The sequence below is a fragment of the Poecilia reticulata genome, chromosome 2 (assembly GCF_904066995.2).
Source record: "Poecilia reticulata chromosome 2, P_reticulata-male-v2, whole genome shotgun sequence".
Classification (NCBI taxonomy): Eukaryota; Metazoa; Chordata; class Actinopteri; order Cyprinodontiformes; family Poeciliidae; genus Poecilia; species Poecilia reticulata.
Window position 1 is genome coordinate 14,516,980 of NC_088831.1, and position 16,563 is coordinate 14,533,542.

At 40.9% G+C, this 16,563-nt stretch overlaps 2 protein-coding genes and 1 pseudogene across 4 annotated transcripts; 1 reads left to right on the forward strand and 2 right to left on the reverse strand.

Moving 5' to 3' along the window:
• Window positions 1-691: 691 nt before the first annotated feature.
• On the forward strand, window positions 692-4,676 carry LOC103481384 (uncharacterized). 2 transcript variants are annotated; one of them, XM_081613123.1, is made up of 3 exons: window positions 692-957; window positions 2,432-2,587; window positions 2,818-4,676. In XM_081613123.1, exons 1-3 carry the CDS (start codon window positions 915-917, stop codon window positions 4,278-4,280), a joined length of 1,662 nt encoding a protein of 553 aa, XP_081469249.1. In that variant the 5' UTR covers window positions 692-914; the 3' UTR covers window positions 4,281-4,676. The 2 variants fall into 2 exon arrangements, with proteins under 2 accessions (XP_081469249.1, XP_081469252.1); XM_081613126.1 differs by having other exon boundaries at window positions 2,432-2,581.
• A 301-nt stretch (window positions 4,677-4,977) lies between these two features.
• On the reverse strand, window positions 4,978-13,151 carry LOC108167070 (NLR family CARD domain-containing protein 3-like; annotated as a pseudogene). Its single transcript, XR_014089867.1, has 10 exons — window positions 12,484-13,151; window positions 11,912-12,001; window positions 11,298-11,372; window positions 11,146-11,224; window positions 10,802-11,030; window positions 8,316-10,107; window positions 7,976-8,149; window positions 7,520-7,693; window positions 6,799-6,845; window positions 4,978-6,696 (listed from the first exon to the last, which is right to left on the reverse strand). The product of XR_014089867.1 is annotated as an NLR family CARD domain-containing protein 3-like (transcript).
• A 420-nt stretch (window positions 13,152-13,571) lies between these two features.
• Window positions 13,572-16,502, reverse strand: LOC145554067 (uncharacterized). The gene is made up of 3 exons (XM_081613344.1): window positions 15,634-16,502; window positions 14,175-14,297; window positions 13,572-14,102 (listed from the first exon to the last, which is right to left on the reverse strand). Exons 1-3 carry the CDS (start codon window positions 15,965-15,967, stop codon window positions 13,996-13,998), a joined length of 564 nt encoding a protein of 187 aa, XP_081469470.1. The 5' UTR covers window positions 15,968-16,502; the 3' UTR covers window positions 13,572-13,995.
• Between the last annotated feature and the right edge of the window lie 61 nt (window positions 16,503-16,563).

Sequence of the window (16,563 nt, forward strand, 5' to 3'; positions counted from 1 at the left end):
AAGCAGAAGATGAGAATGGCCTTCAATGGATCATTTCCAACTGTATTTTGTCTATTTGTTTTCAATCTTTTCAAAGAGTAGAAGAACACCTGTTATAGCTATGGTGCTCAGCACTGCCCCCTATCAGTCAGACGCGGGACTTTCTGTTTCACTCGGTATTTTCAACACACATTTATAACCTATCAGAAAGACTAAATATGTCACTAAAATTAATTCAATATATTAGTGTGTGGAACTAATATATTAAATATATATTAAATATATCAGACTGTGAAACAACCAATGCAGAACATGTGTAATTAAACAAGTATATTGGTGATATTAAATGAATATCAATAAGCATGCACTAACTGCCTGTGACACAGCGCCCACAGAGAGGAGGCACAGCACTGCACCGCCTCGCCCCAGACGTCTTACGTGTATTTCAACAGGCAATGGGTAACTTAAATTTTTAACCACAAAAATGTTGATATTATCAGTAAAAATCCAAATTTACAACAAACTAAAGCAGATAAAATGATTTCTCTCATCGTTATTGGCATTCATTTTACTTCTCGTGTGGCTATTTAACCTGAAAATAGCTACATGAGACAAGTTCAAATGTCTCATTAAATATCATTTTTGGAACGGAATGTTTGTAAACACGAGTAAAAACGGAACTATAATTTTTGTTCCGGACTTCCGGTTCCGCTGGCCCCGCCCCCTCGTGCTCCCTTCAGGATTCTTCCTCCATTGTTCAGGTTTCGTCAGCAGCGGGAGCGTCGCTGGAGCGAAGAGAGCAATAGCGGAGGCTAATCATGATGATGATGATGATGATGATGATGATGATGAAGAACTCTGGGAGGACGTTTGCGGCTTGAGGCTCAGCTGGAGGGAAGCAGGAGCTCCAGCAGCGGAGGAAGAGACGCCACAAGATGGAGGACGTTTTCCAGACCAGAGTCCTGCTGCACACATCAGGTTAGTGCATTTCCTTCTTCATAGATCTGGTTTAGGATCGTTTTTAGCCAGCTGATGGATGTAGGAACATCAACAGGAGTTTCTGCTCACTAATAATTTAGAGATTTAAAACGACAGTAGCTTCATCTGACTGCGGTGAAGCGAGCTGAGGCCGAGATACTTGCTGCGACGTTGCAGGTAGATTCCGATGCGCTAATAGTTGGTGTATTACGGTACAGAAGATGTATTATGGCAGGCCTTTTTAACATAAAATCGGTTTTGTCTGAAATTGCGAAATTACATGCTAGATATGGGAAAATGCATTTTGTCTATACACAACTACACTATCCGGAATAGTGATTTCATTTATCTGTATTAATATGTTGACGAGTAAGAATAATATCTCAAGATGTCTTATTATCAAAACATTGTACGCAAATAAAAGTAGCAATACTTCAGGAGTGTTTTTGCTCAATAAAATTTAGGAAAAAAATGTAAAAAATATTTTAAATGTCATCAGATAAAAATATGAAGTTATTAGCAAATTCCGGTATTTTAAAAAGTAAAATACACTATATAAACGCAAAAGAAATGCTTTTTCCAATCAGATTAACTAAAAATGATCAAATGATCAAAGCAATGCTTACATTAGATAATCTGGATGTGTCAGGACAGATTAAAGTACTTTCAGTGAGAATATCTACTGTTGACTGTACCTTCAGATGAGCTCCCTGAGATAAAGCTATGGTTGTTTGTCAGAAGAGATGAAAAATAACCCAAAAATGAAATAATGTATAAATTAGTGAATCTTGACAAGACTAATGAAAAACAGCCACATTATTATTCTGCGCTCTGAAAACTCTTGTCTTGTCATGTTTGTGTCGCATCGGCGCCCTCTGCTGGGAGGAGAAGCAAACATCTCTACAGTCGCACTAAGCCCGAGGTTTTCATTTTCATGGGATTAAATGTTGCATCATTTGGGATTTTAAAAAGATTGCATATGCCTTAAACTGCTATAAACTATATATTAATACATCCACAATGTTCACTGCACTTATGATTTTATCACACAGATAAAAAAAAAAGTTCCAGAGCAGGAATGTGCCTCTGGTAAGGCAATGGGTGGGAACATTTGCTATGCCAGAACATATTCAGTAAACTTGTCTCCATTTCCTCTTTAGCTCATGGTAACTGTTTTCAGAAAAGCCAAAACAACCTCAAACTAATTTAAAAACGTTTACATTAGTTTGTTACAAATTTAGCAGTTTCCCATCAATGTTTTCTAATGTTATGCTTCAAAATGCGCAGTAGACGACGTTAATAGTAACACGGCTAATGTTGCTAAATAAGTGCTACATTCAAATTGGCATCGTCTACTTCCCAAACCATCTGTTTCACTGGAAAGGGAAGGGAATTACTTTTTCTTTTTTAATTTGAGTCTTTACCACCTGAGAACCATGAAGTAAAAGTTGCTCATAATATCTTTTTCCTGCAGACCAGAGTACTGATATGGACCAGCAGGAGGCACTGCGCCTCCAGATAAAGGAGGAGGAGGAAGAACTCTGTGTGAGTGAGGAAGGAGAGCAGCTCAGAGTGAAGCAGGGGATGGTTGGCAGGTTTCCATCTACCGCAGCTCCCTTCAGCAGTAAGGGTGTGTGTGTGTGTGTTTCCTCTGCAGCTAACGGTGTGGTGCATCTGTTCCCTTCTGTCTGAACTTCAAATGGTCTGTTTTATTCCAATGATCCTGTGTATCTAATTACATAAGGCAGATAAACTGCTGAACCGTTGACGGTTATTAAATTTTCATATTTAGCATCTTTGTAACTTTGTCAGAATAAAGTTGTTCATAATGCATGTCATGTATTTCTTTGTTTTCTGCAGATGTTAAAGAAGAGCCTCCAGAAGAACAGAGTCCTGATGTGGATCCTCTCCACATACAGGAGGAAAATGGTCAAATCTGTTCCAGTCAGGAAGAGGAGCTGCTCAGAGTGAAGGAGGAACCTGATATTTCGAGGTTTCCATTAAATATTGTTTATGTAAATAGTGAGGATGATGAAGAGAAACCAGTGTTGTCTCAGCTTCATCAGCACCAAACAGAAAATGGAGATCTTCCAACCAGCAGCTCAGGCGACCAGATAAAAGCAGAAATTGAAGTGGAGATCTGTGGAGCAGCAGAGTCCAGCAGGAACCCAGATATAGATACACCTGGAGGAACTTTGAGCCATTCAGAGACTGAAGAGGAAGATGAGGAGGATGAAGATGATGACGATGATGATGATTGGAACCATCATGAATCTCAGCTTAGACCATTGTCAGACTCTGAAACTGATGGCATTCATCAAAAATCACATTTAAGCAAAAGCACAAAAGTTGAATTTGATGAAAAACCATTTGGTTGTGATTCTTGTGGGAAAAGATTTTCCTTAAAGTCATCTTTATACAATCACACAAAAATCCACACAGGAGAGAAATCATTATCCTGTGATTTCTGTGGGAAAACATTTAATTCAAGTTCAGATTTAAAGAAACACACACGAGTTCACACAGGAGAGAAACCTTTTTGTTGTGAGGATTGTGGAAAAAGATTTTCCCTAAGTGCATCTTTGAACAGACACATGAGAGGCCACACAGGAGAGAAACCCTTTGGTTGTGATGTTTGTGGGAAAAGATTTACCTTAAACTCACATTTAAAGACACACATGAGAGTTCACACAGGAGAAAAACCGTTTCGTTGTGATGATTGTGAAACAAGATTTTCCCAAAGGTCAGCTTTAAAAAGACACATGAGAATTCACACAGGAGAAAAACCATTTGGCTGTGATGTCTGTGGGAAAAGATTTAGCATAAAGTCACATTTGAAAACACATATGAGAATCCATACACAAGAAAAACCCTATAGTTGTGATGACTGTGGAAAAAGATTTTCCTTACAGCTATGTTTAAAGAGACACATGAGGATCCACAGAGGAGAGAAACCTTTTGGTTGTGATGTATGTGGAAAACGGTTCAACTTAAAGTCAAATTTAAAGGTACACATGAGTGTCCACACAGGACAGAAACCCTTTGGTTGTGATGAATGTGGTTTAAAATTTAGCATAAAGTCTAATTTAAAGGCACACATGAGAATCCACAAGGATGAAAAAGCCTTTGCTTGTGATGAATGTGGAAAAAGATTTAACGTAAAGTCTAGTTTAAAGAGACACATGAAAAGCCACAAAGGTGAACGACCCTTTAGTTGTGATATTTGTGGAAAAAGACTCGCCTTGAAGTCTAGTTTAAAGAGACACATGAAGATCCACATGGAAGACCAACCTTATCTGTTTGTGGGGAAAGAGCTACCTTAGACTCATATTTTAACAATCTACTAAGAATGAACAAAGGTGAAAACCTTTAGGATGTGATGTGATGTGATGTGATGGCTGTGGAATCCACTCAAGAGGAACTGAAAGACTGAAAGTTTTGAATGTTGTTTTTAAGCAGAAATGCTAAAATTAATTTTAGTTGTGAAGATTATTTTAAAAAAAAATTCTCAAAGATATACACAAGACTTAGGGCTGAATATATATTGTATTATTATATATAGTAGTAAATCTCTTAGTATAGGAATTACAATGTTTTTCTCTAATGATGTTTAAACCCTCTCCATCCCCCCAAAAACCTGTGTTATTGGGATTGTTAGTTTTACTATTTTATCCACTGTTTGTTCAATGAAAACATCAATAAATATTCATTTGAAAATATGATTTGGTGTAGTTACCGTTTCTATCTAAGGAAACCCAGCAGGTTGCATCGAGTTATTGACCTGCAGCATCCTTACGAGAAAACGGCGACCATCTCTTGTTTTGTGTCGTTGTGGTTTTCTGCCAGGTGGAACTTCTCTGGAGAGAAAAACTGAGAAAACAAAATAAAGTCACAGTTGGAATAACGGAGCTTTGTGTCTGATAATTTAATTATCAGACAATAATGTCTGATGACTCATTAAAGAATGTGACTGTTGTTACACTGAGAGGTGTGGAAAGAAGAATTCAGTCAAACTTTGGCTGTTCGGCTATCAAAGCTTATTTATTGAATCACTTGCACCAAAGCAGCTTTCAAAATGGCAGCCCTTACATCCGGCAGTCCAACTATTTCTACAAAAGAGCTGGGTTTTGTACCTTGAGGACACATCCACAAGGTAGCAAACATTTCACTAAGACTCATTGAGACACTAAAATTCAAAATGTTTAAGAAAAACTTACTGCTTCTTAACAGTGACATGAAGTAACATGACAGTAGCCACATTTCTGGACCCTCAGTTCAAAACTCTTGGCTCTTGTTTAAAAGCAGTTCAATGTTCTTAAGCTACCTGATTCATAAGATGCAGGAGAAGACTCTTGAGAGTTTTTATTTATTTCCTAATTAACTTTAGACAGTACTGCTGCATTTCATCTGCTTGTATCGTATATATTTATGTGTAATGACTTTTTAAAATACTTACAGGTGAGCTGTGGTCTCTGCTGGATGCAGCAGTGGATCAGAAGAGAAGTAGCTCCAGTGCAGCAGAAGTCGATGTGGAAGGAGAGCAATACCTCACCTGAAATCCACAGGAGACATGAAGTGATTTCATGTCTCCTCAACTCCTCAGGAGTGTGGATTGACTTCATACTTGCTGCAGCATCCAGCAAACAGAATTGGTTCTAACTTTGGTACATGGTTCTGCATCAGGGCCTGGACTTAAAGCTAAGAGTTTCCCTTTGGATCATTATAATTAAATCAAGCTGGAAAAGAAATAAACTTTTCCTGCACTGTTGAAAAAACTCACAGGATCATTAACAGCTGAGCTTTAGAAAACCACTGACTAGTAAATCTACTTGGATTAGCTACTCAACACTACAGTAGTTGTAAGCTCTGATCTAAAACAGTAACACTGACCAATACCAAACAGCAGCAAATACATATGTAACAATGCAAGATGTTCAGAACGATTAATACAGCAAGTACAACCTGCGCAGTTATTCACAAAACGTCCACATCGAATCAAAACATCCTCAGTCAATCCTTACAAGCCGAAAGGACATGGAATGGTCCATCACAGTAAACTGGAAATTGTTCACAAACTGACATAACATGAGGTACCAGTTGTAATAATTTATAATATAGCAAAATAAATGACAGTAAGGCAAATGGAGGATGCTACAGAGAGAGTACAGGAGGAGCTAGTAGAGACTAGAGTCCTCAGGAAGACTCACTGAGGAGCCAAACGACCTGATGAAAATCCAGGGTAAAGAGTCTGAGTGAAGGTGGTGTTGATGGTGTGGAGGTGAATCAGGGAGTCAGAGGAGACTCTGTAGAAGGACAGAGTGCCAGCAGGACAGTCCACATACACCGCTACTCTGTGAGTGATGGGAGAGGAGGAGCAGGAGGAGGAAGAGGAGGAGATGGATGTTCCTGTCTTACTGTGCCAGACGGAGTAACGGCCGATGTCGGCGCAGTCCAAACTCCAGGACTGATCGTTCCTTCCAAACACAATGTCGTCAACATTACCTTTCCTTTGGATTCTTCTGTAAGTCACTGAGATACGAACCTCCCCCTTCCACTCCACCTCCCAGTAACAGCGACCAGTCAGACCAGTTCTGCACAGCAGCTGAGGGCAGTTATCAAATCTGTCTGGATGGTCAGGGTATGACTGAAGCTCCTCAAGACGGGTCACCTTCCTGTTGTCCTCAGACAGTTTGAGCTCTCTGCTCACTGTGTTTGTGTCGATAGTGAGTTGACAGGAATCTGATGGAGAGAACAAACACAATGTAGATATTGATAATTTATTGGTACTTTGATGACTCCTGAATGAGTGATGTTTGAAGATGGTTGAATATGAGCACTTACACTTCTGCAGACCTGGTCTCAACCATCGGAGTCCAGCAGGCTCCAGCCTGAAAGGAGGAGGAGGAGGTCAGACCATCAGTCTCCATCAGCAGATAAACATGGACATTACGTGTCTCTGAGACACACATTGTCCTACTCTGAGACAGGGACAGTCCACCGTGAAGCAGCTCTTCCTGTTGTTCTCATCCCACCACAGACTGATCTCATTGGTCTTATGTTATTTTATCTTTATTCATTCAAGCAATAGGAATCTAACTGTACTATGTTCAGTGGAGAACTTACTAATGATATTTAAATAGAAATTTAAATAGAAAGTTTTGATATTATGGTTGCTGTAGAGCTATGAGACACAGACGTTTTCTAGAAGTCAGGATCACACCCGCTTAGATTAGTCAGTAAAATAAATTCTATATGAAAATTAAAAAAAACTGAATTTCCATCACTCAGATTCCGATTACAAAGTTTATCATCTGTTGTTGCCTTCATCATGGGAAGCAGCTGGGGTGCCTGTATGGCATGCTATCAGTGCCAAAATTAGGTCTGTTGTGCCACTTCTCTGGAAAGTGGCTGTGTTTTCTATAAAACACATCTGGTGTTTTATAGACAATACTAACTGAACAACATGTTCCCACACCTTTAGTTGATAACATTCATGTAAAACATAAACCACCATAAGGGGAGACATATCAGATCTCCTCAGATTTGCGTGGCCCCTTCATACCTCAGAGTTTCCAGTCCCCCTTTTGGACAGCCCCGTCCAAAAGAGAGCATCTTCATTCCCGCCTCGCCCAGATGGTTGTAGCTCAGGTCCAGCTCTTTAAGATGGAAGGCGCTGGAGTTCAGGGCTGAGGCCAGAGAAGCACAACCTTCCTCTGTGATCAGACAGCCGGAGAGACTGGAGGAAAGAACGGCACATGGGACACGACCTCTTCAAAACCTCAACTGGTTTTCTCAGTGTTTTTTTCTTTGAATATTTCCTGTCTTTACTTTTTGTGGATATGTCCTGGCTTATAAAGATTTAAAAACTAATGCTCTGATAACTGAGGTGTGACACATAACGGCGTGATCCCATTCTTCAGTTTTAGTTAATCTGATTTGTTCCTGTCTATTTATATTTGTGTTTTAGTTAGTAACTTGGAAAAGATAATTTAATGTAAACCAGAACTGTCACTCTTACCTTAGCGTTTCCAGTTCACAGAATGGACTCCCCAGTCCAGCACACAGCAGCGTCACTCCTGCATCCCTCAGGTTGTTGGTGCTCAGGTCCAGCTCTCTCAGATTAGAGGTTTGGGAGCCAAGAATTAAGGACAGAGCTTCACAGCTTCTATCTGAGAGGTTACAGCTACTTAGTCTGAGGACACAAACAAATATTGACATCATTTTATTTGCCAAGTTTAAATTCGGACTTCAAAACTATAGTATAAAGAATCTAATAACTGAAATCGCACAATAATATTTCACAATAAAAACAAGCTGAGCATGATAAACCAGATGTATCAGGGTCTGTTTGTACTCACATAACTTTCTTAGCAGCTTTGACCACTGGCAACAGTCTGAGAAGAGCCTCTTCTGAAGGGGAATACTTTTTCAGATCAAACTCATCCAGATCTTTTTCTGATGACAGTAAGATGAAGACCAGAGCTGACCACTGAGCAGGAGACAGTTTATCAGGGGAGAGACGTCCTGAACTCATAGACCGTTGGATATCCTCCACCAGAGAACAATCTTTCAGTTCATTCAGACAGTGGAACAAGTTGATGCTTTTCTCTACGGACTGATTGTCATTGATTTTCTCCTTGATATACTGAACAGTTTCCTCATTGGTCTCTGAACTACTTCCTGTCTGTGTCAGAAGACCTTGTAGGAGTCTCTGATTAGTCTGCAGTGAAAGACCCATTAGGAAGCGGAGGACCAGGTCCAGGTGTCCATTTGGACTTGTTAAACACTCATCTACTGCTCTCTGATAGAAGGATTTGAATTCATTTGATTCTGTTCTTGACTGCTTAGAGTTTATTTCTTCTATGTCTAAGAGATTCACTCCAGAGTTAATGAAGGTCAGATGAACATAAAGAGCAGCCAGAAACTCCTGAACACTCAGATGGACGAAGCAGAACACCTTGTCCTGGTACAGCCCTCTCTCCTCTCTAAAGATCTGTGTGAACACTCCTGAGTACACTGATGCTGCTCTGATATCGATGCCACACTCTGTCAGGTCTGATTCATAGAAGATCAGGTTTCCTTTCTGCAGCTGATCAAAAGCCAGTTTTCCCAGAGACTCAATCATCTTCCTGCTCTCTGGACTCCAGTGTGGATCTGTTTCAGATCCTCCATCATACTTGACCTTCTTCACTTTGGTCTGAACCACCAGGAAGTGGATGTACATCTCAGTCAGGGTGCTGGGCAGCTCTCCTGCCTCTCTGGTCTCCATCACATCCTCTAGGACTGTAGCAGTGATCCAGCAGAAGACTGGGATGTGACACATGATGTGGAGACTTCGTGATGTCTTAATGTGGGAGATGATCATTCTGGCCTGTTCCTGATCTCTGAATCTCTTCCTGAAGTACTCCTTCTTCTGGGGGTCATTGAACCCTCTGACCTCTGTTTCCATGCCAACACACTCAGCAGGGATCTGATTGGCTGCTGCAGGTCGTGTGGTTATCCAGAGGAGAGCAGAGGGAAGCAGTTTCCCCCTGATGAGGTTTGTCAGCAGAACATCCACTGAGCTGGACTCTGTAGCATCAGTCAGGATCTCCTTGTTGTTGTAGTCCAGAGGAAGTCGACTCTCATCCAGACCATCAAAGATGAACAGAACCTGGAACTGTTCAAAGTTACTGATTCCTTTGGTTTCAGTAAAGAAGTGATGAATCAGTTCCACAAGGCTAAACTTTTTCTCTTTCAGTACATTCAGCTCTCTGAAGGTGAATGGAAATATGAAGTGGATGTTCTGGTTGGTTTTGTCTTCAGCCCAGTCCAGAGTGAACTTCTGTGTTAAGACTGTTTTCCCAATGCCAGCCACTCCCTTTGTCATCACTGTTCTGATTGGTTGATCTCTTCCAGGTAGGACTTTAAAGATGTCTTCTCGTCTGATTGTTGTTTCTAGTCTGTGTGGTTTCCTGGATGCTGTTTCAATCTGTCTGACCTCATGTTCATCATTGACCTCTCCAGTTCCTCCCTCTGTGATGTGGAGCTCTGTGTAGATCTGGTTCAGGACAGCTGGGTTTCCTGCTTTAGCGATTCCCTCAAACACACACTGGAACTTCTTCTTTAGGGAGGATTTAAGTTTATGTTGACAAGGTGAAGGAACCAGTTCTAAATAAAACACAAAAACAACCAAATCAGGCGAACCTGTACTTCTCCAGAATAATGGAAATTCATGTAATTATTTGTCTACTTCCTTAGTTACACCATGTTTCCATGTTTCCATCCAATTGTCATGTGATGTTTCAGCTAGCTAATAAAATGTTGCAAAAAAATAAAAATGCTAATTGAGCATGCTTCTATCAACTGGTTTGGATCAAATCAACCAGGCTACACAAAGCATGAGGACTGGACTTGAGAAGCTCTGCTCTAAACTTACATCAGGAAGCACCTGATGTTTGCAGAAACAGAGAACAGATTTAGACGAAGGAACAGCAGACACTGGGCTATCTAGAATGTTCATCCTCCACCACTTAATGGTGAAATCGAGAACATCAAGGATAGAACCGTTTCTACCAATAGGGCACTAGATGCCTGACACCACAACAAACACTGATTATGAGTGAAACATCCAGGAAATTTCAGGTTCTGAGACACCAGGTGAGCCCATCTGGCCCCAACATCCTAATTCTTCCTCTTTCTGATACTCATTTACCTTCAACAGATCCTCCTCACCACTTCTGGATAGAGTTACTGCCATGTGATTGGCTGATTCGCAGTCTGTTTTACCAAATTACCTAAGTGTACCTGATAACATAGACAGTCGGTAAACCAAGCAGGAAATGTTTTATAGAAATCCTCTTACTGCTCTGCAGACGTTCAGCCAGCTCCTCCTGCTTCATCATCCTCAGGAAGTTCAGGGTGATCTTCATCACTGCCTCTCTGCTGCTCCTTCTCTGCTCTTCATCCTCACCCCCCATCGCCTCCTCATCCTCACTCTGACCCTCTGAGCATCCTGGGTCATCTGGACTCAGAACCTTTTGGATCTTCTTCAGTTCGTTCTTCACAAATGTGACAATGTTTTCCTCCAGCAGCTGGAACAGAATGAGAAATGAGGGACACATCAGACTAGATCTAAACATCAGGTCCATGTTGGACAGACTGACAGTCCTCTGATCAACAAAGACTGAACAGAACCGATGTACTGACCATAAATATGGAGTCCAGCTCTGTTTGGTGCTGCTGGACAGACGGACCAGTGGGAATCTCTGAGCTCTGAAGGTCCACTCTGTGGAGGAACCAGATAGTAAATACCCTTATCTGTACATTTAACATTTATATTGTATTCAGATGCTAATTACCTGTTGGGAGCAAACTGGAGTGGTGGCTCCATGGACGCAGCAATGGATAAGCAGTTATGCGTGGGAAAGATTCGACTAGAGAGTAAGAAACGGGTAGCATTAGAAACTTTCACCATGATGTCTCCATCAGGATGTTACAGGGAGAGAAAATTAAAAACAGAACCCAATTAGCTTTGTCATCTGATCCACCTGGATAAAATCAGGTTCTATCGATTCTTCCAGCGAGTTTGGCTTTGAAAATCCCAAACGAAAATCAGAGCTGCATAAAAGTAGCACAAATGTTTGACACTAATTTTGTTAGATTTGGGTAGTGGAGGGAGGAGGGGCCAATGGTTGAACTTTTGACCTTTAAACTTTCATTAATATCTTCAAACCAAAAGCAGCAAAATAAAATGTTTTGCTGCACAAACGTAGCCCAGTTATTTTTATGATTCCTTTGACATAACCAGGTGAACTGATGTTTGCTGGGTGGCCATCAGGCCATCAGTCATCCTGTCTCATTTTACACAACACAGCGCTTCATTTGTTGCTCTTTGGCAACAAATGAATCTGGTTACACACACATGGAAGATGTTAGTTTGTTCCTCTTGAAATTAGTCATAAAATAAAATTACTCTTTTCCAGTGAACTGCAGCGGCGGCTCCATGGACGCAGCACTCTTCTGAGATGAGCAGAAGGAAGTTGGCCCATCCAGGCACCTGTACCTGTCAGACAGAGAGAGAGGACAGCAGGAGACCACTTCAGATAGGGGCTGATAAATGTGTCATGATGTAAGCTGTCATATCAGTTTATCAATAATTATAGGTTTGATTTTTATTTTAAATATCTGAAACGCTGCCAAGCCTTTCAGGAAAGGTTACGTGTTGGGAAAGGTGCTGTGACCTTTCATGCTTTATCCACAATGTATTGATTGATTTTTAAGCAGCTACGAGGCACGATGGTGAAACATGAAGTTATGTGGCCTTGTACAGCCACATGCATGCTGGGAGTTGTAGTTTTTATCCGAGAAAGGAGCTAAAGGTAACCGTTGGAGCTCAGGTGGATGAATACTGAAATGTTTTATGACTGAGAGACTTTTTGACTTTACCCTTGAAAGCAGCAGATTTCTACAGTTAGCTCAGAGTTTGAACAGGACAGAATGGAAATGAGACTGCACATAAGTCTGGAGGGACAGATGGACACTCACCTCTGGTCCTCATGTCCACACTGAGACGGTCCAGAGGGACGGACTGCGTCCTCTCCGTCCTCCATGCTGCTCTGCTCACACACCGTCCTCCTTCATCTGAGGAGGAAACACTCATCATTCACCTCAACGTCAACTCTGATCGCGCTTCACATGGTTGCTATGGAAACATCAGCCGTTTCCTGTTTATATCAGATTGTTATAATTCTACAACTTGTCCACTAGATAGAGCCAAAGCTGGTAGTTTGACGTCGTCTTAGATCTGCTGATGTTGTAAAGACGTAACTTGGATAAATCGGTAGGAAGTGACGCAGACGCAGTCTGTCCTCTGATGTGTCCTCCAGCTGGACATGGAGACATCAGATGAACAGACAGACGGACAACGCGGCCCTCCGGGCGGTCTGGGCGGAGCGAGGAGCCTCGAACAGAGCCGCAGGGTTCTGGACGGTTCTTGTTCTGGACGGGTCTGAAGGAACTCACCGAGTTGCCGCTGATTTTCCTTAAAGTTGATTCTGTTCCCTGATGGATCTTCAGTAGGAAGATCCACGTCACAGTAAAAGTGAAAGTAAAACAAACACCCACTCAGCCGTTTGAATCAAGCTTTATGTAACATCTGTCTACAAACAGACAATCCTGTTATTATTATTACTAACGGGTTTCAAGTAGAGCGGAACATAGAAGATCATGCCACACATAATAAATTCCCTCCTGAAATGAATGATTGCTGAGGACAATTATTAACAAAACCAGTAATTTAGATCAAAGTTACCAAAATTACCCACCTGTTTATCAGGAAAATGCCAAATGGTTCCGTCTGTTGTCTATAAATATCAACCTGATTAAGGTTTTATGTTCATATTAACTGATGGAGGAAAAAGACCAGCTCTGTTGTTTCTGAACAGAAAGCTACTTCACATGTTTGGAATAAACACAAACATTTCTGTCGCAAGAGTTTATTAACAATAATAATTAAACACTACAGTTAAATACTTTAATCAACAAACTCACTAAGGTAGAAACACTCATCTGAGAAAAGATTAAAGATTGATGAAATAAAGATAAAAACAGTAAAAATTATAAGAGATTAGAACAAAACATTTTTAGCACATTTGTATTGGAAACGCAGCTATTTATGTCTCAATTCAGTTTATTTATTTAAGATTAAATTGGAAATTAAATCAACTAATTTATCTTAGTTTGCACACAGCAGCAGAAATATGTAAAAATAAAACATGAAGTAATTCATAGGATCATCTGTAGTTATATCACAGTTCAGTGTCAATCTGAACACCAGGGATTGTATTGAGGAGTTTTGTTATTAAGGTCAAATTAGCTCCAAATGAGTTAATATTAGTTTAGACTAATTGACAAATTGGTTGTGTTCCAAATAACCAGATCACAGCATTAGTTTAGCAACAATTCACTCTGCAAAACCCAGCTTTTATTTTGAAATCCCAGCACTTTCAGAAGGGGATTGGGGGGTTTCTTAAAGAGACAGAAGCCAGATTCAGGGAGTTAAAGTTCACCATCATCTGGTGGATTCATCCGTCCATTCTCCATCGCTGTCTGCTGGTTGGCAGCTTCATCCTCGTCCTTCTTCTTCTTACAACATCGATAACAAGCTGCCAACAGAACATGAGAGAGTGAGAGAGTTTATCTTCAGACCAGCTGACAGAAACGTCAACGCCACTGACCTGCTATAGCAGCCGGGATACCAAGGATACCAAGTAAGATCTTGATGAAAGTTGGCCAATCCATTTCATAGTTGTAGACTTTCATCAGGACAGGAGGACAGGTGGACAGTGGGTCGGGGACATCTGGAAATAGACAACACAAACAGTCACTGCTGATCATTACCTTATTATGTAATATAAAGTCTGAAGACATCAGGAAGAGGGTTTAAAGTCTGAGATGAAGAGCAGTTCCAGCTGGAGACAGTCACACAGATTACAGATTATTTTCTGCAATCTGTTAAAACCAAATGTCACAAAATTACGGAGCCTCTAAAGGGACATTGAAGGCAGCCCAAACCTGAAACCTGAGTTATCTGGTGCACACCAGAAAGTTTATTTTCCCTTCAATAGTGTACTGTAAAAATATTTTATTAAACCTTTTAGTCTCTACTGACACAAAAATACCAAACAGGAAGTGACATCATTCACACACTGAATAAAAAGACACACACATTTTTTCTCACTGTCTCACTGTCTGAAGATAAATAAGACCAAACCTTTCTTGTTTTAGCTTAATTAGAAACAACAAAATTATTTCTTAAAAATAATTAACTGCCAAAAATATAGTGAGAAAATGGATGTGGTTCCTCCAGTTCTGTCAGGAGGAATGGACCAACTAAAGCAAACTATTGGGAGAAACTTATTGGAGGAAACCCAACAGCTTTGACCCAAATCACGCATCTTAAAGACAGTTATCCTTGATCCTGATGTAAACTTGTAAACTTCTTAATTCGAAGATGGTTACAAAATTTTTTTTAAAAGTTCTTGCTAAGTTTTCTGGCATTTACTTTTTGCGATTCTAGCTGACCTAAAACAAGACAAGTTCGGTTTCATTTAACTTCAGTCAGTGAGAAACAAATAGTGTCACGTAAAAAATAGTATGTGTATCTTAATTCAGCATATATTAATTTTGTCTGAAGTGTAAATGTGTGGGTGACCTTTTCATCTTTGACCTGTAGCAAAACCAAGCAGAGGAACAGACAGGATGTGGAGAACAGCCTGGTTACAGATGTTTCTACTCTAACCCAGAAACAAGTCAGCTTTAATCTCAATGAAGCTGAGAACTGAGGAGGTTCTCTGTCTGACTCCAGCTCAGATCCTGCTGTGGACCAGTTGACCTCAAGAGGGCGTCGCCTCCAGACTCTTGAGTCCTTTGTCGCCCATCGTACCGACTATCTATGAGCTTTTGTTCCATATTTTTTCCCAACACATCTCAATATGATCAGATGGTTTGATTCACCAACCAGAAGCTTACATCTGTACTTCAATGACCTTCAGGAGTCACTTCCTATTTCCTATATTGTGTCTCCATGACAACCCCCACCACGAGGATCTACCTCAGACCAAGGGGTCTCAGTAAAATGTAACAAAACTAGAATGTGTTCCTGCTGGTGTGGGAGGTAGAACAGGAAGATCGTACCTGGTAGAAGAAGCCTGAAGGTTTCCACCTCATCATCCTCCTTTGTCCCGCAGGAGACCAGCCTGCTGTCCTCAGCAGAGACGTTTTTAATCACCAGCCGGGTCTCATCCGTCAGATATTTGGTCTGATGGTCGTAGCCGGACACTGCTGGAGAGGAGAACGGTCCGATTCTTACTCGGGTCTGGTTCTGGTCCTCCATGAACCAGAAGACCTCAGTGTGGTTAAGGGAGCAGGTTAAAGTCACATCCTGACCCGGTTCTACAGGAACATTCACCAGATTCTTTGCCTCTGAACCAACCAAAACCAGCAGCAGAACCGTCCCCAGCAGATTCATCAGACCCAGCTGTTGCTGTGAGGCAGCAGAGAGACTCAGCTACACTTCCTGTGAGCGTCTAATCAGAGTCACCTGACCTGTCAGTATATAGACACCTTTTATTCCAAACAGGAAGTATTGTGTTGATGAGGATGACTCTGTGAATGTAAAGAGGAAGGTGCTGTGGTCAAATGAGACCAAAACTGAAGTTTTCATTCACTGAGAGTACTGAGATGGAAACGCAGAGACCCAAAACAAACGGCTAAAGCATCACTACAGTGGTGTCCTAGTCAAAGCTCAAAACTCAGCTCAGTTGAGTCAGATTTAAAGTTATTAGTTCACCAGCAGAAACCATCCAACCTGATGGGTAAAATCCCAGAATGAAGATGAGAGAAACTCAAAGCGACTGATCCACAGCGCCTGCATGAGACAGAATGAAGAACTGCAGGAGGCTGAAGATCTCTGAGGATTCAGTTTGTAATCAAACATTTAACTTTATAGAGAACAATTAATCAGATTAATCATTAACTTTAGTATACAGACTGTTGAACTGGTCACTCAGATCAGAAATGAAGCCCAAAATCAAAAAAAACATTCTTTGTCTGTAAATCTGTACT

Bases quoted from the DNA above. Each gene is read 5' to 3' on its own strand.
- LOC103481384 (XM_081613123.1), top strand. From the start codon at position 915: ATGGAGGACGTTTTCCAGACCAGAGTCCTGCTGCACACATCAG. The intron at 958-2,431 runs GTTAGTGCATTT...TTTTTCCTGCAG, and splicing joins AGTCCTGCTGCACACATCAG to ACCAGAGTACTGATATGGAC. The intron at 2,588-2,817 runs GTGTGTGTGTGT...TGTTTTCTGCAG, and splicing joins AGCTCCCTTCAGCAGTAAGG to ATGTTAAAGAAGAGCCTCCA.
- LOC145554067 (XM_081613344.1), bottom strand. From the start codon at position 15,967: ATGAATCTGCTGGGGACGGTTCTGCTGCTGGTTTTGGTTGGTTCAGAG. The intron at 14,298-15,633 runs GTACGATCTTCC...GTCTATTTCCAG, and splicing joins CTTCAGGCTTCTTCTACCAG to ATGTCCCCGACCCACTGTCC. The intron at 14,103-14,174 runs GTCAGTGGCGTT...TTCTGTTGGCAG, and splicing joins TATCCCGGCTGCTATAGCAG to CTTGTTATCGATGTTGTAAG.